The 16,525-nt window shown below is 37.2% G+C and overlaps 1 protein-coding gene across 5 annotated transcripts in view; it reads right to left on the bottom strand.

Annotated features, from left to right (window-relative positions):
• Ppp1r12a (protein phosphatase 1 regulatory subunit 12A) overlaps positions 1 to 16,525 on the bottom strand; it is a 145,330-nt gene that overhangs the window by 82,925 nt on the left and 45,880 nt on the right. For all 5 annotated transcript variants that reach the window (XM_046465083.2, XM_046465085.2, XM_046465084.2 and 2 more), the window contains exon 2: positions 7,450 to 7,580. In XM_046465083.2, the coding sequence (XP_046321039.1) occupies positions 7,450 to 7,580 (131 nt within the window). The remainder of the gene's footprint in view (positions 1 to 7,449; positions 7,581 to 16,525) is intronic.

Raw genomic sequence — 16,525 nt, 5'->3', positions numbered from 1 at the left:
TGTCATGAGCTTTGTAATGTTTTGAACAACCAATAAAAAAAAAATGTGTGTATCTAGCTTTATTTTAAAAAAAAGAGATGGAGGGAAGATGACAATTACGCTTAAGATCAGTGATAATAATTCCAGTGACAACAGTACCCAGAATCAATGAGAAATAAAAAAAGAGGTAATGAAAAATAGATACTGAACATATTTTAAAGCTTGAGCCAATCTTTGGGGATTCTGCTGGATATTTACATAATGAAGAAAAGCCAAGTCATAAAAAAGCCACCACAAATATTTTAATTTAATGATCAAGTGACAAAGCTAATCAAGTTTTTTCTATGCTATGGATAAAAACCATGAAAATGTCACTGAATGTAATCCTATAGACTAAGAAATCTTCAACAGTATTAAAATTACTCCAAATAGGAAGAAAAATGTATTAAATGTGCTGATATTATATTGGAAAATTTTATGGCAATATTAAAGTCACTAAAGATAAAAGCATTCCTAAAATATTCATAGTGGAAGGTTAAAAAAAAAGAAATGTGATAAACTAAAACACAAGGATTATATCAGAATAATCATCATTTCCATATCAAAAATATAATTAAATTATTTCAGTTTCCTTATTAAAATGAAAAATACTTTTCAAATAAACAAAAATGTCTATAATTTCCAAGAGTACAAAACAAAATGGGGGAGGAGGGGAAGACTCAAGACTAAAACTACAGTCATTCAATTAAACAGCATTTATTGGTTAATTAAGAGGGATAGACTAAATTACAACATAAAAGACAACAGAGTAAAACACATAAAAAAAATAATAAGGAGTATCTCTATCATCCAGTATATGGTGATTTTAAGACTAAGTAAAAAAGAGCAAAGTAGTGATATTCTATCACTGTTTATTTCAAATAATAATACTTATAATAAAAAAGCAAAATGGAATAGAATATTTAATTATTTAAAATGGGTACCTATTAGGGCTGGAACTGTGGCTCAGTGATAGGCACTGGGTTCAATTCTTAGCACTACACAAACAAAATAAACTCCACTGACAACTAAAAAAATATTTTTAAAAAATGGGTATCTATTAAGGTTTGGGAAGAAACAGGGTGGTAGATCAGCTATTGATATTGGAACTTAGTGTTTTATATAAATTATAAAACAACATTAAATTTTAAAAACTAAAAAGTGAACCTAATGGTATGTCTATGCCTAGCATAATATAAAAGAACTATTTCAAGTGAAATAAACACATAAAACCTCAAAATGCTTTTAGTAATCATATTATTATTAGTGTCGGTAGTGGTATACTGTTTAATATATGTGTAACAATTGATAAAGCAAATGAGTAATTATGTATTATTTTAATCCTATAGTTTCTGTCAATGAAGTGAGGAAGAAAGGAAATAATGACAAGATAGAAAGGTTAAAGAAAAACAATCTGATGCTAATTCTGAAGTAGAAACAATGACCAACTCTTAGCACTGAGACTCTTAGCAACTATTACAAATAACGGGGCTCCTTGCTATTCTGCTTGGAGAACTGCATTATCCAAACCTTGGACAGAAAATGTACAAGATGAATCTGGAACATCTTATAATAACAGATAGTAAGGAAGCTTTTAAAGACCACCTTATTGGGTCATGTCCCAATGACTTAGAAGCCAACCTAAGATACACACACACACACACACACACACACACTTGTAGATGTATGTGGTGCTGGGGATTGAACCCAGTGTCTCACACATGCTAGGCAAGCGTTCTACCACTGAGCCACAAACCCAGCCCCTGAAGAAACTCTAAATGACCAAAGATTGTACAATTTGCTCTCAGTAAGGATAATCAGAATGGACTGAAATAGATCAAATACATACCAGTGCAGGACTCCTAGTATTACTCAAATTGGAAAAAAAAAAAAAAATTTAGTCCCTGCTGAAGGGAAGGTAGCTAAGTGAGCCAACTCATTATTTAAAAAATTAGTACATACAGGGAACAAAAAACATACAGCCATTTTTCCCATTAAGAACCATACTCGGGGGTAACCAAATAGTAGACATGAAAAGTTTCTTTTGAGAAAATTATATATAACAAACTAAAAGGAATGAAAATAAAAGGTTGTCATTGTACAACTCCTCTACATTCATGTGATTTTTTATTTAGCCCTAGGACTTGGTTTTTAATGCTTTGAACATAATAATTTAAGTTTATAATTTAGTTAACTTATGACTAGACAGCTGCAACTAACTGACAGTAAGAGACTGGAGCAATAAATTATATACATAGCCTGGCATGGTGATGCATGTCTACAATCCCACTGACTTGGGAAACTGAGGCAGGATCAAGTTGGAGAGCAACCTGGGTAACTTAACAAGAACCTGTCTCAAAATAAAAAATAAAAAGGACTGGGTATGTACTTCAGTGGTAGAGTGTCCTAGATTCAATCCCTAGTACTGTGGGGAAAAAAATTGTATACATATTTTATTTGGTTCCATAATCATTTGCCATTTCTAGTGTAGGTTTAGTAGCCCTTATCTGGATTTCTGGATTGACTGGAACTAGAATTTGTTTTTTTAAAGTGTTTCTGATTTGAGATTTATTTTTAACTTTGGAATATCTGTAGACGCTTACCAGCTGAGCATCTCTAGTCCAAAAATCCCAAATCTAAAATGCTCCAAAATCATTCAGAAATTTTTGACTGCTATGTTAGCACTCAAAAATTGGAGGGTTTGGAGCATTTCATATTTTGGAATTTTTTTTTTTTTATCAGGAATACTCAACCTATGTGTCTAAAGTCATACTATATAATTTTATTTCTAAAAAATTATAGACAATGACCATTGATACTGTAATATTTATGGAAAAATATACTGTAACAGTGAGAATATTATATTGCCTATTCTTGTTTGCTAGGGCTACCATAACAATAGGCTTAGTGACTTAAACAATATAAATTTATTTTATCAGGGTTCTAAAGACTAAAAGACCAAGATTAAGGTGTCAGTAAGTCTGGTTTCTGGTAGATGGCTACCTTTCAGCTGTTTCCTCACATATAGTCTTTTTTCTTTTATATGAAGGACCCTAGTGTCTCTGTGCCCAAATTTCTTCTTATAACAACACTAATTAGATTCAATTAGTACTCTAACAGCCTTATTTTAATTTAATTTCCTCTTTATAGGTCCTCATCTTCCAAATACAGTCATATTCCAAGATGCTAGGGATTCCAGTTTCAAGACAGTTTTTGGGTCACACTATTCAGCCCATAAAACTGCTGATTTAGCATACCAAAGCAGTGGGGAAAATGATATTAATGCATACATTTCAATATCTGACTTGATAGAGAGTAGGTGCTTAACAATTTACTAACTGCATGATTTTAAAAATGTGTTAAACAACATAATAATAATTCTAAGCAAAATAAAAATAATCCTAATGTAAATCCAAAGTAAAAATAATCCTAAGCATAAAAAACTCAGTCACGGGGCTAGGGTTATGGCTCAGCAGTATAGCGCCTGCCTAGTATTTGTGACCCCCTAGGTTTGATTCTCAGCACCACATACAAATAAGAAAAAAAAAAAAAATCAATAACTAATAAAAATAGTTAAAAAACTCAACACAGCATTTGTTAGAACAATGCATATGCTGAGCATAACATCAGACATCAGACTCCCTAAACTAACCTCATTTATTTGTCTTTCATTCAACAATCTCTACTTTAAGTTTTCCCTAATACTTTAACCTCTTTTTTTTTTTTTTTTTTTTTTTTTAAGGAGTAGGGAGGGCTTGATGATAATTATTTTGGTGAAAAGGTAAGTGAGCTAGAATATGAGAAGCTACAAGTATTCTATTTACTTGTATTCTGTTTGGCTACAGACCAGATACTAGAATAGGAAACATAATATTTTCACCGTTAAATTAAGATATATATTTTTCCATAAATATTACACAGTGTCAATTTTTTTGTTCTATTATCTCCAACAGAAGTAAAAAATATACTAATCACCTTCAAATTTTCAGAGTAAACTGATCTGGGCTTGCTCAGGTCAACAGGAATGAATTAGTACTATTCTGTGCATAAGCAGGTGGTAAAGAAGAATGAAAATAAATGACATATTAGAGATGATGAAGAATCAGACAAGATGGGGAGTAAAATTGACTGAATTATATTGTTATATTGTGTGCTAGTACAAATATGCAACAATAAATCCTACTATTATGTATAATTATAATGCACCAATAGAAAAAATTATCAAAGCAAAATTTAAAAAAAGAATCAGAGAAAAATATCACAAAGGTTCAAAGGTTTCCTGGAAGATATGACACTTATTCAAATTGTACTTTGAGAGCTTGGTAGCTGCTCAAGTAATGCAAAAAGGCAAATAAACCACTATGAGGAAAGACACACTGATATTTAAACCAATAGTGAATGTTACAGAAGTAAAAATAGCCTCGTATTGACAGAATTTAAAAAAACATGTGAAGGGGAATGCAATAAGATGAATAAGAACTGGGAAGAAGCTGGATCATTCCATTTTATAAAGAATCTTAAATCATAGAGAGCACAAAATTTGTGAATGGCAGAACCAGGATTTGCATCCAATCTTAACATTTCACTTAGCAAAGTGACCACATTCCCTACTTTTTGTAGGTCATACCTGGTTTATAACTATTGTCTTTATGTCATTATTAATACAGCCTTCTATCATCTCTATAAATGCTCCTCTGGGAAATATCTTTACCCTACCTCTTCGGTAACTATGACATATTTTTCTTTGCCCAAGAAAAATGGGGTTTCCTTAACTCCTCTCATTATAGTGGAATTAATTGCTGACAGAGACTATATTGATAAAAATAAGAGAACATTTGAAAGGACTACCATTGTCTTAACAAATAATCTAACATATACTAGAGTTAAACTGTCTTTTATTTTTTAAAAAAGTCATTATTTAAACACACACACACACACACATATACACACAAAGATGACAGAGACAACAAACAGGAAAATGGATCATTCTTCTAACTTTAATATGATTCAAAGAAACTATGGACTCAGAACACTTCAGTTACACCATGACCATAAACTAAAACTGCTTATGGAAAGGTAGTTGAATTCTAGTCACCCTTGGCCAAAACATGTCATTTTTGTTTGCTCAAGTTCTGAAGCACACACTCTCGTATTCTGTCCTTCAAAAAATTAATATTTACCCTACTGAAAAGAAGCTGCAACAAATTGCTTATTCTTCCTCATTCTCATGTTTTTTGGCATTCAGGTATTTGCTTTTACTGGCTAGGACACAGGCAAATGATTGGGCCCAGTGATGTCCCCTAAGGGGAAGTAGGCAGTATCAGTGGGCTGTCTGGGAAAGGTTTCCTTCCTTGATAAACACAAAATATGGAGAAGATGTTTTCTATTTTGCCCTGATTCATTTTTAATTTTTTCTCTGGACGTGGATGTTTAAAAGCGAATTGTACCAATCATCCTGTGACCAACAGGAAACAAGGCTAAGTCCCTATCCGGTAAATTAAGGGGGAAAAAAAAACCACCCAGGAAAACCTTAAGTCCTCACTGACATCACTGAAGAGTTTAATAAACTTAAAAGCCCATCCTCTAAATGCATGATCCTATACAACAAATGTTCTTACTGTTCAGGTCAAATAAAATTGGGTATTCTTTTACTTGCAACTAAGAGCATACCAACTGACCTGATAGGTCTAGCAAGGAAATCACTCAGGGCAACTATTATGACCTTCTCAAACTCAGAAACATGAATTTAAAAAGGAAGCACAAGGATTAAACATCTGAAGAAAGAGGGTGAATTTTCTTTTCCCAGAGATAACACATAGTATTTTCCTATGTGACAGATATTATATTTGCTTGATTACCTCATATAAGTTTCAAAACAATCCCAGGAAATATTAATTCCATTTTATAGAGAAAAAAACTGTAGCTTAGAAAAGTTAAACAATCTGCCAAGGTCACATTCCTCCATAGTGGTTGAAGAAGCATTTATAATCCATATCAACTTACTTAAACCTAAGTGCCTAAATTTTGAGTTTAGTAGAAGATAAATGGCTCAATTATCTATTATTTTTCTATGAAGAAGAGATTTAAGTTTTCTGGTGAGCATGAAAAATACATACAGGAGGGTAAAGAACTTGGGACCATGATTGTAATTTTGAACAACCAATGTTTTGCAATGGCAAAAAGACTTTCTTAGTTTATAATAGACGAAATCAAGGCTTAGAAAGAAGAAACAAATTACAAAAAGATGTATTGTAGGGAGTGGCAAAGTCAGGAATGAACTCAGACTAGTGTACTTTTCATTTCACTGTGTACTGTTTTCCCTTGAAACAAATGCATCCTATCTCCAACATTCATATGGGGGGAGGGTTAAAATCTGTAATACTTAAAACTACACAGTCTTACTAAAATAGATTTATAATAATCCCCTGCTATCTGTAATTTTACTTCCCACAGTTTTAGTTACCTGCATTCAACCATGGTCTGAAAAATGTTAACATTTTCTTGACTCTTCCAAGAAAGACCATATTCACATAATTTTTATTATAGTATTATTATAACTATTCTGTTTTTATTATTAGTTATTGTTGTTATGATTAGCATAAATTAAACTTCATCATAAATGTATGTGTAGGGAAAAAAACATGATATATATAAGGTTTGGTGTTATCTGTGGTTTTAGGAATCCACTGGGGGATGTTGGAATAGCATCCCTTAGGGATAAGCAGGGAATACTATACAGAACTCCAATTTATCTATTTGTTGATAAGCTTTGACATGAAAAAAGGGACAACAAAACTGTTTGTGGTATAGATACATAGTAGCAAGAAAAAATAACATAATAAAAAAATTTCAAGATACCTATTCTTCCATGCTCAATGTTTGAAAGAATTAAGATTTTCTTGGTAAGTATCAACATGTTAAAGGTAGTTGAGAATACAATGACTATTTCTCATTAAATGTTCTAAAAAACATACTTTTTGGAAAATAATCTTAAGAAAAACTAAGCAAGTTGACGAACTGGAGAACCAGTATCACATTATTCCTATAGCAGAATAGGCCAAATGGGAATTATTATTAATTTCTCCTAACAATTCATGATTATATAGACATGGACTAGGACTACTAATATGTTAAAATCCAATCATTTGACAATATATAGCTATATGCAAAAGAAAAGATGTGGATAGAGAATGTGTACGATTATTGATATTAATACAAAATACCAAAGGGATAGCCAGTGGGGAGACAAGAACATCTGACACTGAGAAATTCCACATTTGGATTCCCAAGAACTACTTATTCTTTTTCCTGGGAATAATAATTTTCATGAATTAAGTTGATGGAAAGGTTTACTCATTAATCAATGATTTCTAAAAATTTCACATTTTAAAAATACTATTAGGATAAAACTAAAACACAGAACTGGCTTACTCTGCAATATCAAGATATCCACAGGAAGCAGCTGCATGTAGTGGTATCCAGCCTTCATTATCAGGTTGATTGATATTTGCTCCATTTTCTACCAGAAACTTCACCATATCAACATTGTCATCAATGCAGGCCTAAAAACAAAACAGAAAGCATGACTGGAAAAAAATGTGAATCAACACTCCAAATAAAAGATCAATAAAATAAAATTCCCTTTGTAAATTTTATGATATAAATACTTTCTGTATATTAGTTTGCAGCTATCTTATTATATAGCCAATAAGACAATGATACCAACTAAACTATAAGAATCCTTGCTTAGACACACATATAATACTGCTGTATGTGACCACTCACTCTATGGTAACCCAGTTAGGGAAAAAAAAAAAAACGACAACATACTAAATGAAAACAATCAAAATATTATAATTATCAATAATATTCTTCATAGCAGTGGTTCCCAAAATATGATCTGCTGTTGGTTGGGAGGCCCAAAAACCTTTCAGGGAGTGAACAAGACCGAAACTATGTTCAAAAGAACTTTGTTGATGTGCACTGGAGGATACAAAAGCCACACTGATAAAACTGTATGTGCCTTAGCAAAAAACAATGAAACAACCACCTCTATTAATAGTCACTGTATTGACCACTACACATCCACTGTTTTTTTAAAGCTCTTTTTACTTATGAATGTCCTTGACAACGTTGTGAAAATTATAAATTTTATTAACTCTTTACCTTTGAACACCTTTTTAATACCCTATGGGAAAGATGGGAAGTATGCATTAAAGTACTTTCTTGAGGAAAAGCATTTATACCAATGAGTTGCAAACTGAACAATCATTTTTGCAGAAAATATTGTTTTTAGTTAAATGAGAAACTAAGTCTACCTTTGTTCTCACAGATATTTTCTTGAATATGAACAAAATGAACCTGTAACTTCAAGAAAAGCAACTGATATCAATATGCAACATGTAACAGCATATATTTGTTACCAATGAGAAATTCAAGTGCAAGAGAAAATGAATGAGCCATTTTAATTTTAAAATGTTACTGATGTAAAATAAGAAATTATTGTTATTTTTAAATGAATTAATAAATATTTTAATTCCTTAGCATTAATTTGTAATACTGTAAATATTAACACATATAACCTACAAAAAACAAAAACTAATTGGGATCCTCAGTAATCCTTAAGATTCATTATTGTAATAAAGAGGTCCTGAGATGAAAAAAAATCACTAGGCTCCAGCCACAGTGGGCACCTTTCTATTGCTTGACCAGGTATCTCAGGGCCTTGTACTTGCTTTTTTTTCTGTCAGAAATCAACTTCTCCAAACACAGGCATGCTGATTCTTTCCATTGCACAAGTGTCAATGTAGGTGTTTCTTCCTCATAAAGGACATTCTGAACACTTTTTAAAAAATAATTTCACTATTCTATCACATTTTCAATAATACCAATATCCACAATTACCTAACTTATATTTGTTTTCCATCTCTGCTACAATGTAAGTTCCACAGAAAAGGAACCTTGTTTATCTTGCTCATCACCAGAGATATAAACCTAGACCAGAGCTTGGCATACAGAAAGTTATTTCTAAATATGTATTTTTCAAATGTGTTCTGATTATTCTAATTTATGTATACTCCATCCAATCAATTTGACTTCTTTGCTCTTCTGTGTTATACTCCATGCCTTTCAGCTTTGAAATCATTCATTTTCACTCATGAATTGTCTGCTTCACAAGACAAAACATACACAAATTCTTCCATCCTTCAAGGCCTAGCACAAATGTCACCTTATCTGTCCATCCTAGGGATTAGACCAAGGGACTCACATATATGCTAAGCAAGCACTCTACTGAGCTACACCTTCCAGTCCAAAATATATTTTATTTTAAAAGCTTTCTTTTTTTTTTCTTTTTAATTTTTTATTGTGGGTTGTTCAAAACATTACAAATTTCTTGACATATCATATTCCACACTTTGATTCAAGTGGGTTATAAACTCCCACCTTCACCCCATACACAGATTGCAGAATCACATCAGTTACACATCCATTGATTTACATATTGCCATACTAGTGTCTGTTGTGCTCCGCTGCCTTTCCCATCATCCACCCTCCCCCCTCCCCACCTCTCCCCTCCCCTCCCCTCCTCTCTCTCTACCCCCTCCACTGTATAACCCTGAGGGTCTCCTTCCATTTCCATGCAATTTCCCTTCTCTCTCCCTTTCCCTCCCACCTCTCATCCCTGTTAAATGTTAATCTTCTTCTCCTGCTCTTCGTCCCTACTCTGATCTTAGTTACTCTCCTTATATCAAAGAAGATATTTGGCATTTGTTTTTTAGGGATTGGCTAGCTTCACTTAGCATAATCTGCTCTAATGCCATCCATTTCCCCGTAAATTCTATGATTTTGTCATTTTTTAATGCAGAGTAATACTCCATTGTGCATAAATGCCACATTTTTTTTATCCATTCGTCTATTGAAGGGCATCTAGGGTGGTTCCACAGTCTTGCTATTGTGAACTGTGCTGCTATGAACATCGATGTAGCAGTGTCCCTATAGCATGCTCTTTTTAGGTCTTTAGGGAATAGACCAAGAAGGGGAATAGCTGGGTCAAATGGTGGCTCCATTCCCAGCTTTCCAAGAAATCTCCATACTGCTTTCCAAATTGGCTGCACCAATCTGCAGTCCCACCAGCAATGTACAAGTGTACCTTTTTCCCCACATCCTCGCCAGCACTTGTTGTTGTTTGACTTCATAATGGCTGCCAATCTTACTGGAGTGAGATGGTATCTTACGGTGGTTTTGATTTGCATTTCTCTGACAGCTACAGATGGTGAGCATTTTTTCATGTACTTGTTGATTGACTGTATGTCCTCCTCTGAGAAGTGTCTGTTCAGGTCCTTGGCCCATTTGTTGATTGGGTTGTTTGTTCTCTTATTGTCTAATTTTTTCAGTTCTTTGTATACTCTGGATATTAGGGCTCTATCTGAAGTGTGAGGAGTAAAGATTTGTTCCCAGGATGTAGGCTCCCTATTTACCTCTCTTATTGTTTCTTTTGCTGAGAAAAAAATCTTTTTAGTTTGAGTAAGTCCCATTTGTTGATTCTAGTTATTAACTTTTGTGCTATGGGTGTCCTATTGAGGAATTTGGAGCCTGACCCCACAGTATGTAGATCGTAGCCAACTTTTTCTTCTATCAGACGGCGTGTCTCTGATTTGATATCAAGCTCCTTGATCCATTTTGAATTCACTTTTGTGCATGGCGAGAGAAAGGGATTCAGTTTCATTTTGTTGCATATGGATTTCCAGTTTTCCCAGCACCATTTGTTGAAGATGCTATCCTTCCTCCATTGCATGCTTTTAGCCCCTTTATCAAATATAAGATAGTTGTAGTTTTGTGGATTGGTTTCTGTGTCCTCTATTCTGTACCATTGGTCCACCCGCCTGTTTTGGTACCAGGACCATGCTGTTTTTGTTACTATTGCTCTGTAGTATAGTTTGAAGTCTGGTATCGCTATACCGCCTGATTCACACTTCTTGCTTAGCATTGTTTTTGCTATTCTGGGTCTTTTATTTTTCCATATGAATTTCATGATTGCTTTCTCTATTTCTACAAGAAATGCCGTTGGGATTTTGATTGGCATTGCATTAAACCTATACAGAACTTTTGGTAATATCGCCATTTTGATGATGTTAGTTCTGCCTATCCATGAACAGGGTATATTTTCCCATCTTCTAAGATCTTCTTCTATTTCTCTCTTTAGGGTTCTGTAGTTTTCATTGTATAAGTCTTTCACCTCTTTTGTTAGGTTGATTCCCAAGTATTTTATTTTTTTTGAAGATATTTTGAATGGAGTGGCTGTCCTCACTTCCATTTCAGAGGATTTGTCGCTGATATACAGGAATGCCTTTGATTTATGCGTGTTGATTTTATATCCTGCCACTTTGATGAATTCATTTATTAGCTCTAATAGTTTCTTTGTAGAGCCTTTTGGGTCTGCTAGGTATAGAATCATATCATCTGCAAATAGTGATAATTTAAGTTCTTCTTTTCCTATTTTTATGCCTTTAATTTCTTTCGTCTGTCTAATTGCTCTGGCCAGTGTTTCGAGAACTATGTTGAACAGAAGTGGAGAGAGAGGGCATCCCTGTCTTGTTCCAGATTTTAGAGGGAATGCCTTCAGTTTTTCTCCATTCAGAATGATGCTAGCCTGAGGCTTAGCATAGATTGCTTTTACAATATTGAGGTATGTTCCTGTTATCCCTAGTTTTTCTAGAGTTTTGAACATAAAGGGATGCTGTACTTTGTCGAATGCTTTTTCCGCATCTATCGAGATGATCATATGGTTCTTATTTTTAAGTCTATTGATGTGGTGAATAACATTTATTGATTTCCGTATATTGAACCAGCCTTGCATCCCAGGGATGAATCCTACTTGATCATGGTGCACAATTTTTTTGATATGTTTTTGTATCCGATTCGCCAGAATTTTATTGAGGATTTTTGCATCTAGGTTCATTAGAGATATTGGTCTGTAGTTTTCTTTCTTTGAAGTGTCTTTGTCTGGTTTAGGTATCAGGGTGATGTTGGCCTCATAGAATGAATTTGGAAGTTCTCCCTCCTTTTCTATTTCCTGAAGTAGCTTGAAAAGTATTGGTATTAGTTCTTCTTTAAAGGTTTTGTAAAATTCTGCTGTATACCCATCCGGTCCTGGGCTTTTCTTAGTTGGTAGTGTTTTGATGGTTTCTTCTATTTCCTCAATTGATATTGGTCTGTTTAGGTTGTCTATATCCTCCTGACTCAATCTGGGCAGATCATATGACTTAAGAAATTTATCTATGCCTTCACTATCTTCTAATTTATTGGAGTATAAGGATTCAAAATAGTTTTTGATTATCTTCTGTATTTCTTAAGTGTCTGTTGTGATATTGCCTTTTTCATCCCGTATGCTAGTAATTTGAGTTCTCTCTCTTCTTCTCTTCGCTAGCATGGCTAAGGGTCTGTCGATTTTGTTTATTTTTTCAAAGAACCAACTTTTAGTTTTGTCAATTTTTTCAATTGTTTCTTTTGTTTCGATTTCATTAATTTCAGCTCTGATTTTAATTATTTCTTGCCTTCTACTTCTTTTGCTGTTGTTTTGCTCTTCTTTTTCAAGGATTTTGAGATGAAGTATGAGATCATTTATTTGTTGGTTTTTTCTTTTTTTAAGGAATGAACTCCAAGCAATGAATTTTCCTCTTAGAACTGCTTTCAATGTGTCCCATAGATTCCGATATGTTGTGTCTGTGTTTTCATTTATCTCTAAGAATTTTTTAATTTCCTCCTTGATGTCTTCTATAACCCATTGATCATTCAGTAACCTATTGTTCATTCTCCAAGTGATGTATGCTTTTTCCTTCCTTCTTTTATCGTTGATTTTCAGTTTCATTCCATTATGATCAGATAAGATGCATGGTATTATCTCTACTCCTTTATATTGTCTAAGAGTTGCCCTGTGACATAATATATGATCTATTTTTGAGAAGGATCCATGTGCTGCTGAGAAAAAAGTGTAACTGCTTGATGTTGGGTGGTATACTCTATATATGTCAATTAGGTCTAGGTTATTAATAGTGTTATTGAGTTCTATAGTTTCCTTATTCAACTTTTGTTTGGAAGATCTGTCCAGTGGCGAGAGAGGTGTATTGAAGTCTCCCATGATTATGGTATGGTGGTCTATTAGACTCTTGAACTTGAGAAGAGTTTGTTTGACGAACATAGCTGCACCATTGTTTGGGGCATAAATATTTATGATTGTTATGTCTTGTTGGTGTATGCTTCCCTTAAGCAGTATGTAGTGTCCCTCTTTAACCCTTTTGATTAACTTTGGCTTGAAATCTATTTTATTTGATATGAGTATGGACACTCCTGCTTGTTTCTGAAGTCCATATGAGTGATATGATTTTTCCCAACCTTTCACCTTCAGCCTATGTATGTCTTTTCCTATCAAATGCGTCTCCTGTAGGCAGCATATTGTTGGGTCTTGTTTTGTGATCCATTCTACTAGCCTGTGTCTCTTAATTGGTGAGTTTAAGCCATTAACATTTAGGGTTATTATTGAGATATGGGTTGTTCTTCCAGCCATATTTGTTTATTTCTGTTACTAAACATGGTTTGTTTTCCTCTTTGATTATTTTCCCCCCCTTTACTGTCCTACCTCCCACTGTTGGTTTTCATTGTTATTTTCCATTTCCTCCTCCTGTAATGCTTTGGCGAGGATGTTTTGAAGAGATGGTTTTCTAGCTTCGAATTCTTTAAACTTTTGTTTATCGTGGAAGGTTTTAATTTCATCTTCCATCCTGAAGCTTAATTTCGCTGGATACACAATTCTTGGTTGGAACCCATTTTCTTTCAGTGTTTGAAATATGTTATTCCAGGATCTTCTAGCTTTCAGAGTCTGTGTGGAAAGATCAGCTGTTATCCTGATTGGCTTACCCCTAAATGTAATCTGCTTCCTTTCTCTTGTAGCTTTTAAAATTCTCTCCTTATTCTGTATGTTGGGCATCTTCATTATAATGTGTCTAGGTGTGGATCTCTTATGATTTTGCACATTCGGCGTCCTGTAGGCTTCTAGGATTTGGGATTCTGTCTCATTCTTCAAGTCTGGGAAGTTTTCTTGTATTATTTCATTGAATAGACTGCTCATTCCTTTGGTTTGGAGCTCTGTACCTTCCTGTATCCCAATGACTCTTAAGTTTGGTCTTTTAATGTTATCCCATATTTCTTGGATGTTCTGCTCATGGTTTCTTAACAGTCTTGCTCAGCTGTGTATGTTCTTTTCAAGTTGAAATACTTTGTCTTCATTGTCTGATGTTCTATCTTCTAAGTGTTCTACTCTGCTGGTAGTATTTTCCATTGAGTTTTTAAGTTGGTTTATTGCTTCCTGCATTTCTAGGATTTCTGTTTGTTTTTTATAACCTCTATCTCCCTGTATAGTTGATCCTTTGCTTCCTGGATTTGTTTGCGTAATTCATTGTCGAAGTGATCTTTCATTGTCTGATTTTGCTGTTTAATGTCTTTCTTGATACTTCAGATCATCTGAAGCATGTATATCCTGAATTCTTTATCTGACATTCCATCTGCTGCAGCTGTTACCTCTTCTAAAGTTGCGTTGACCTGCATTGCTTGTGGTCCTTTCTTTCCTTGTCTTTTCATACTGCTTGCGTATCTTTCCTCCAGGTGCGGGCGGCTGATCTGCTCTCTCCTTATTCCAATTGGGGTGTCGTGGCTACCACGCCGGCAGGTCACTGGGCCTGTTCTGGGAGCTGGCGGCGGCTCTGTTCTGCCGCTACTCCAATTGGGGTGACGAGTGTACCACGCCGGCAGGCCACCGGGCCTGATCCGCCGGTCGGTTGCAGGTTTGCCTACCCTGCAGGCGCGGGCGGCGGCTCTACTCTGCCCCTACTCCAAATGGGGTGACGTGTCTGTCTGTCGTACCGGCAGGCCACTGGGCCTGTCCCGCTGGTCGGTCGCAGATCTGCCCACCTTTCGGGCACGGGTGGAGACTCTGCTCTGCCCCTACTCCAATTAGGGTGGTGTGTGTACCACGCCGGCAGGTTCCTGGGCCTGATCCGCCGGTCTGTTGCAGGTCTGCCTACCTTGGAGGCGCGGGCGGCGGATCTGCCCTGCCCCTCCTACCACGCCTGCGGACCCCTGGGCCTGATCTGCAGGTTGGTCACAGGTCTGCTCACCCTGCGGGCACGGGTGGCGGTTCCGCTCCGCCCCCACTCCAATTGGGGTCACGTGACCACCACACCGGCAGGGCCTGATCCGGGCGTGGGAGAAGGATCTGCTCTGCCCCTACTCCAGTTGGGGTGACGTGTGTACCACACTGGCAGGCCACTGGGCCTGACCCGCCAGGCTGTCACAGGTCTGTTTTCCTTGCAAGCGCGAACGGTGGCTCTGCCCTGCCCCTCCTACCACGCCCATGTACCACTGGGTCGCGGGTCTGCCCACCTTGCGGGTGCGGGTGGCGGCTCCGCTCCGCCCCCTCTCCAATTGGGGTCACGCGGTCACCACGCTGGCGAGCCACTGGGCCTGCTCCGGCCCGGCTCCTCCCCTCTGGCTCGACGACAAATTGAGGAGACTCGGGTGTCTGTGCCTCACCCCCCCTACCAGGAGACCAACTGTTTATGTTGCCGCTGGTATTGATGAAGTTCTCTCCTCCGCCGCTTTCTGATGACATCAGATCTCTGCCATGTTGGTATCCTATGCGAATGGCAGCATTTCGTTCCCCTTGCCGGGCAACCAAAGCAACGGGTGAGTCCTGACCGGCCCTCAGCAGGACCCGGACCGAGAAGCAGTTTCCGCGGGCTCGTAGCCCCGGGCCAGGGAAGTTCCGGGAGCCGGAACTCGGCCGCTCCGTGCTCATTGTAAGCTCCTATAAGTGTAGGCTCCAAGAAGCAGTCCCCGCGGGCTCAGTTCCGGGAGCCGGAATTCGGCTGCTTAGTGCTTGGTGTATGCTCTGATAGTAGCAGGGTCCAAGAAGCAGCCTCCGCAGGCTCCGCAGCCCTGGGCCAGGGTGGTTCCGGGACGGTTCCGGGAGCCGGAACTCGGCCGCCCCGCGCTCGGTGTTCGCTCCGATAAGATCAGGTTCTAAGAAGCACCCAGGCACTGAACCCTAGCAATCTGTCTGCAAGCTGCAGGCGAATGGCAGCCTGAAATTACCTGTTCTATGGCTGAATGGGCTGCGGTCAGTCGAAAACAGGGATGGTGACGTCAGCTTTCCAACATGGTGGCTGCTGGCCTCCTCTGTGGTCTGACCGGTGTGGAGAACCGAGATGGACCGCTTCCTTCCCCCGTCTCGAACCCAGAATTCAGCCCTGAGTACGGTGCTTGCACGGCTGGCAGAAACTGCAGCGCTGTATCCCTGCGTCGCTATCTCCTCGTTTCCCAGCTCGCGCTGCAGACTCTAGCCGCGGGGCGATTTGCTGAATAAGCAGTGTTACCCTCCGTGCGACAAACCTCTCGCGTTTGAGTCCCCGTAGCTGATCCTCGTGCGATGGAAATCCTTCCTCCAGGTTCCGGA

This window comes from Marmota monax, unplaced genomic scaffold, assembly GCF_021218885.2.
Source record: "Marmota monax isolate L192 unplaced genomic scaffold, Marmota_monax_Labrador192_F-V1.1 WCK01_AAM20220418_F8-fsc00146, whole genome shotgun sequence".
Lineage (NCBI taxonomy): Eukaryota > Metazoa > Chordata > Mammalia > Rodentia > Sciuridae > Marmota > Marmota monax.
This window is presented reverse-complemented; position numbering and strand designations above follow the sequence as displayed.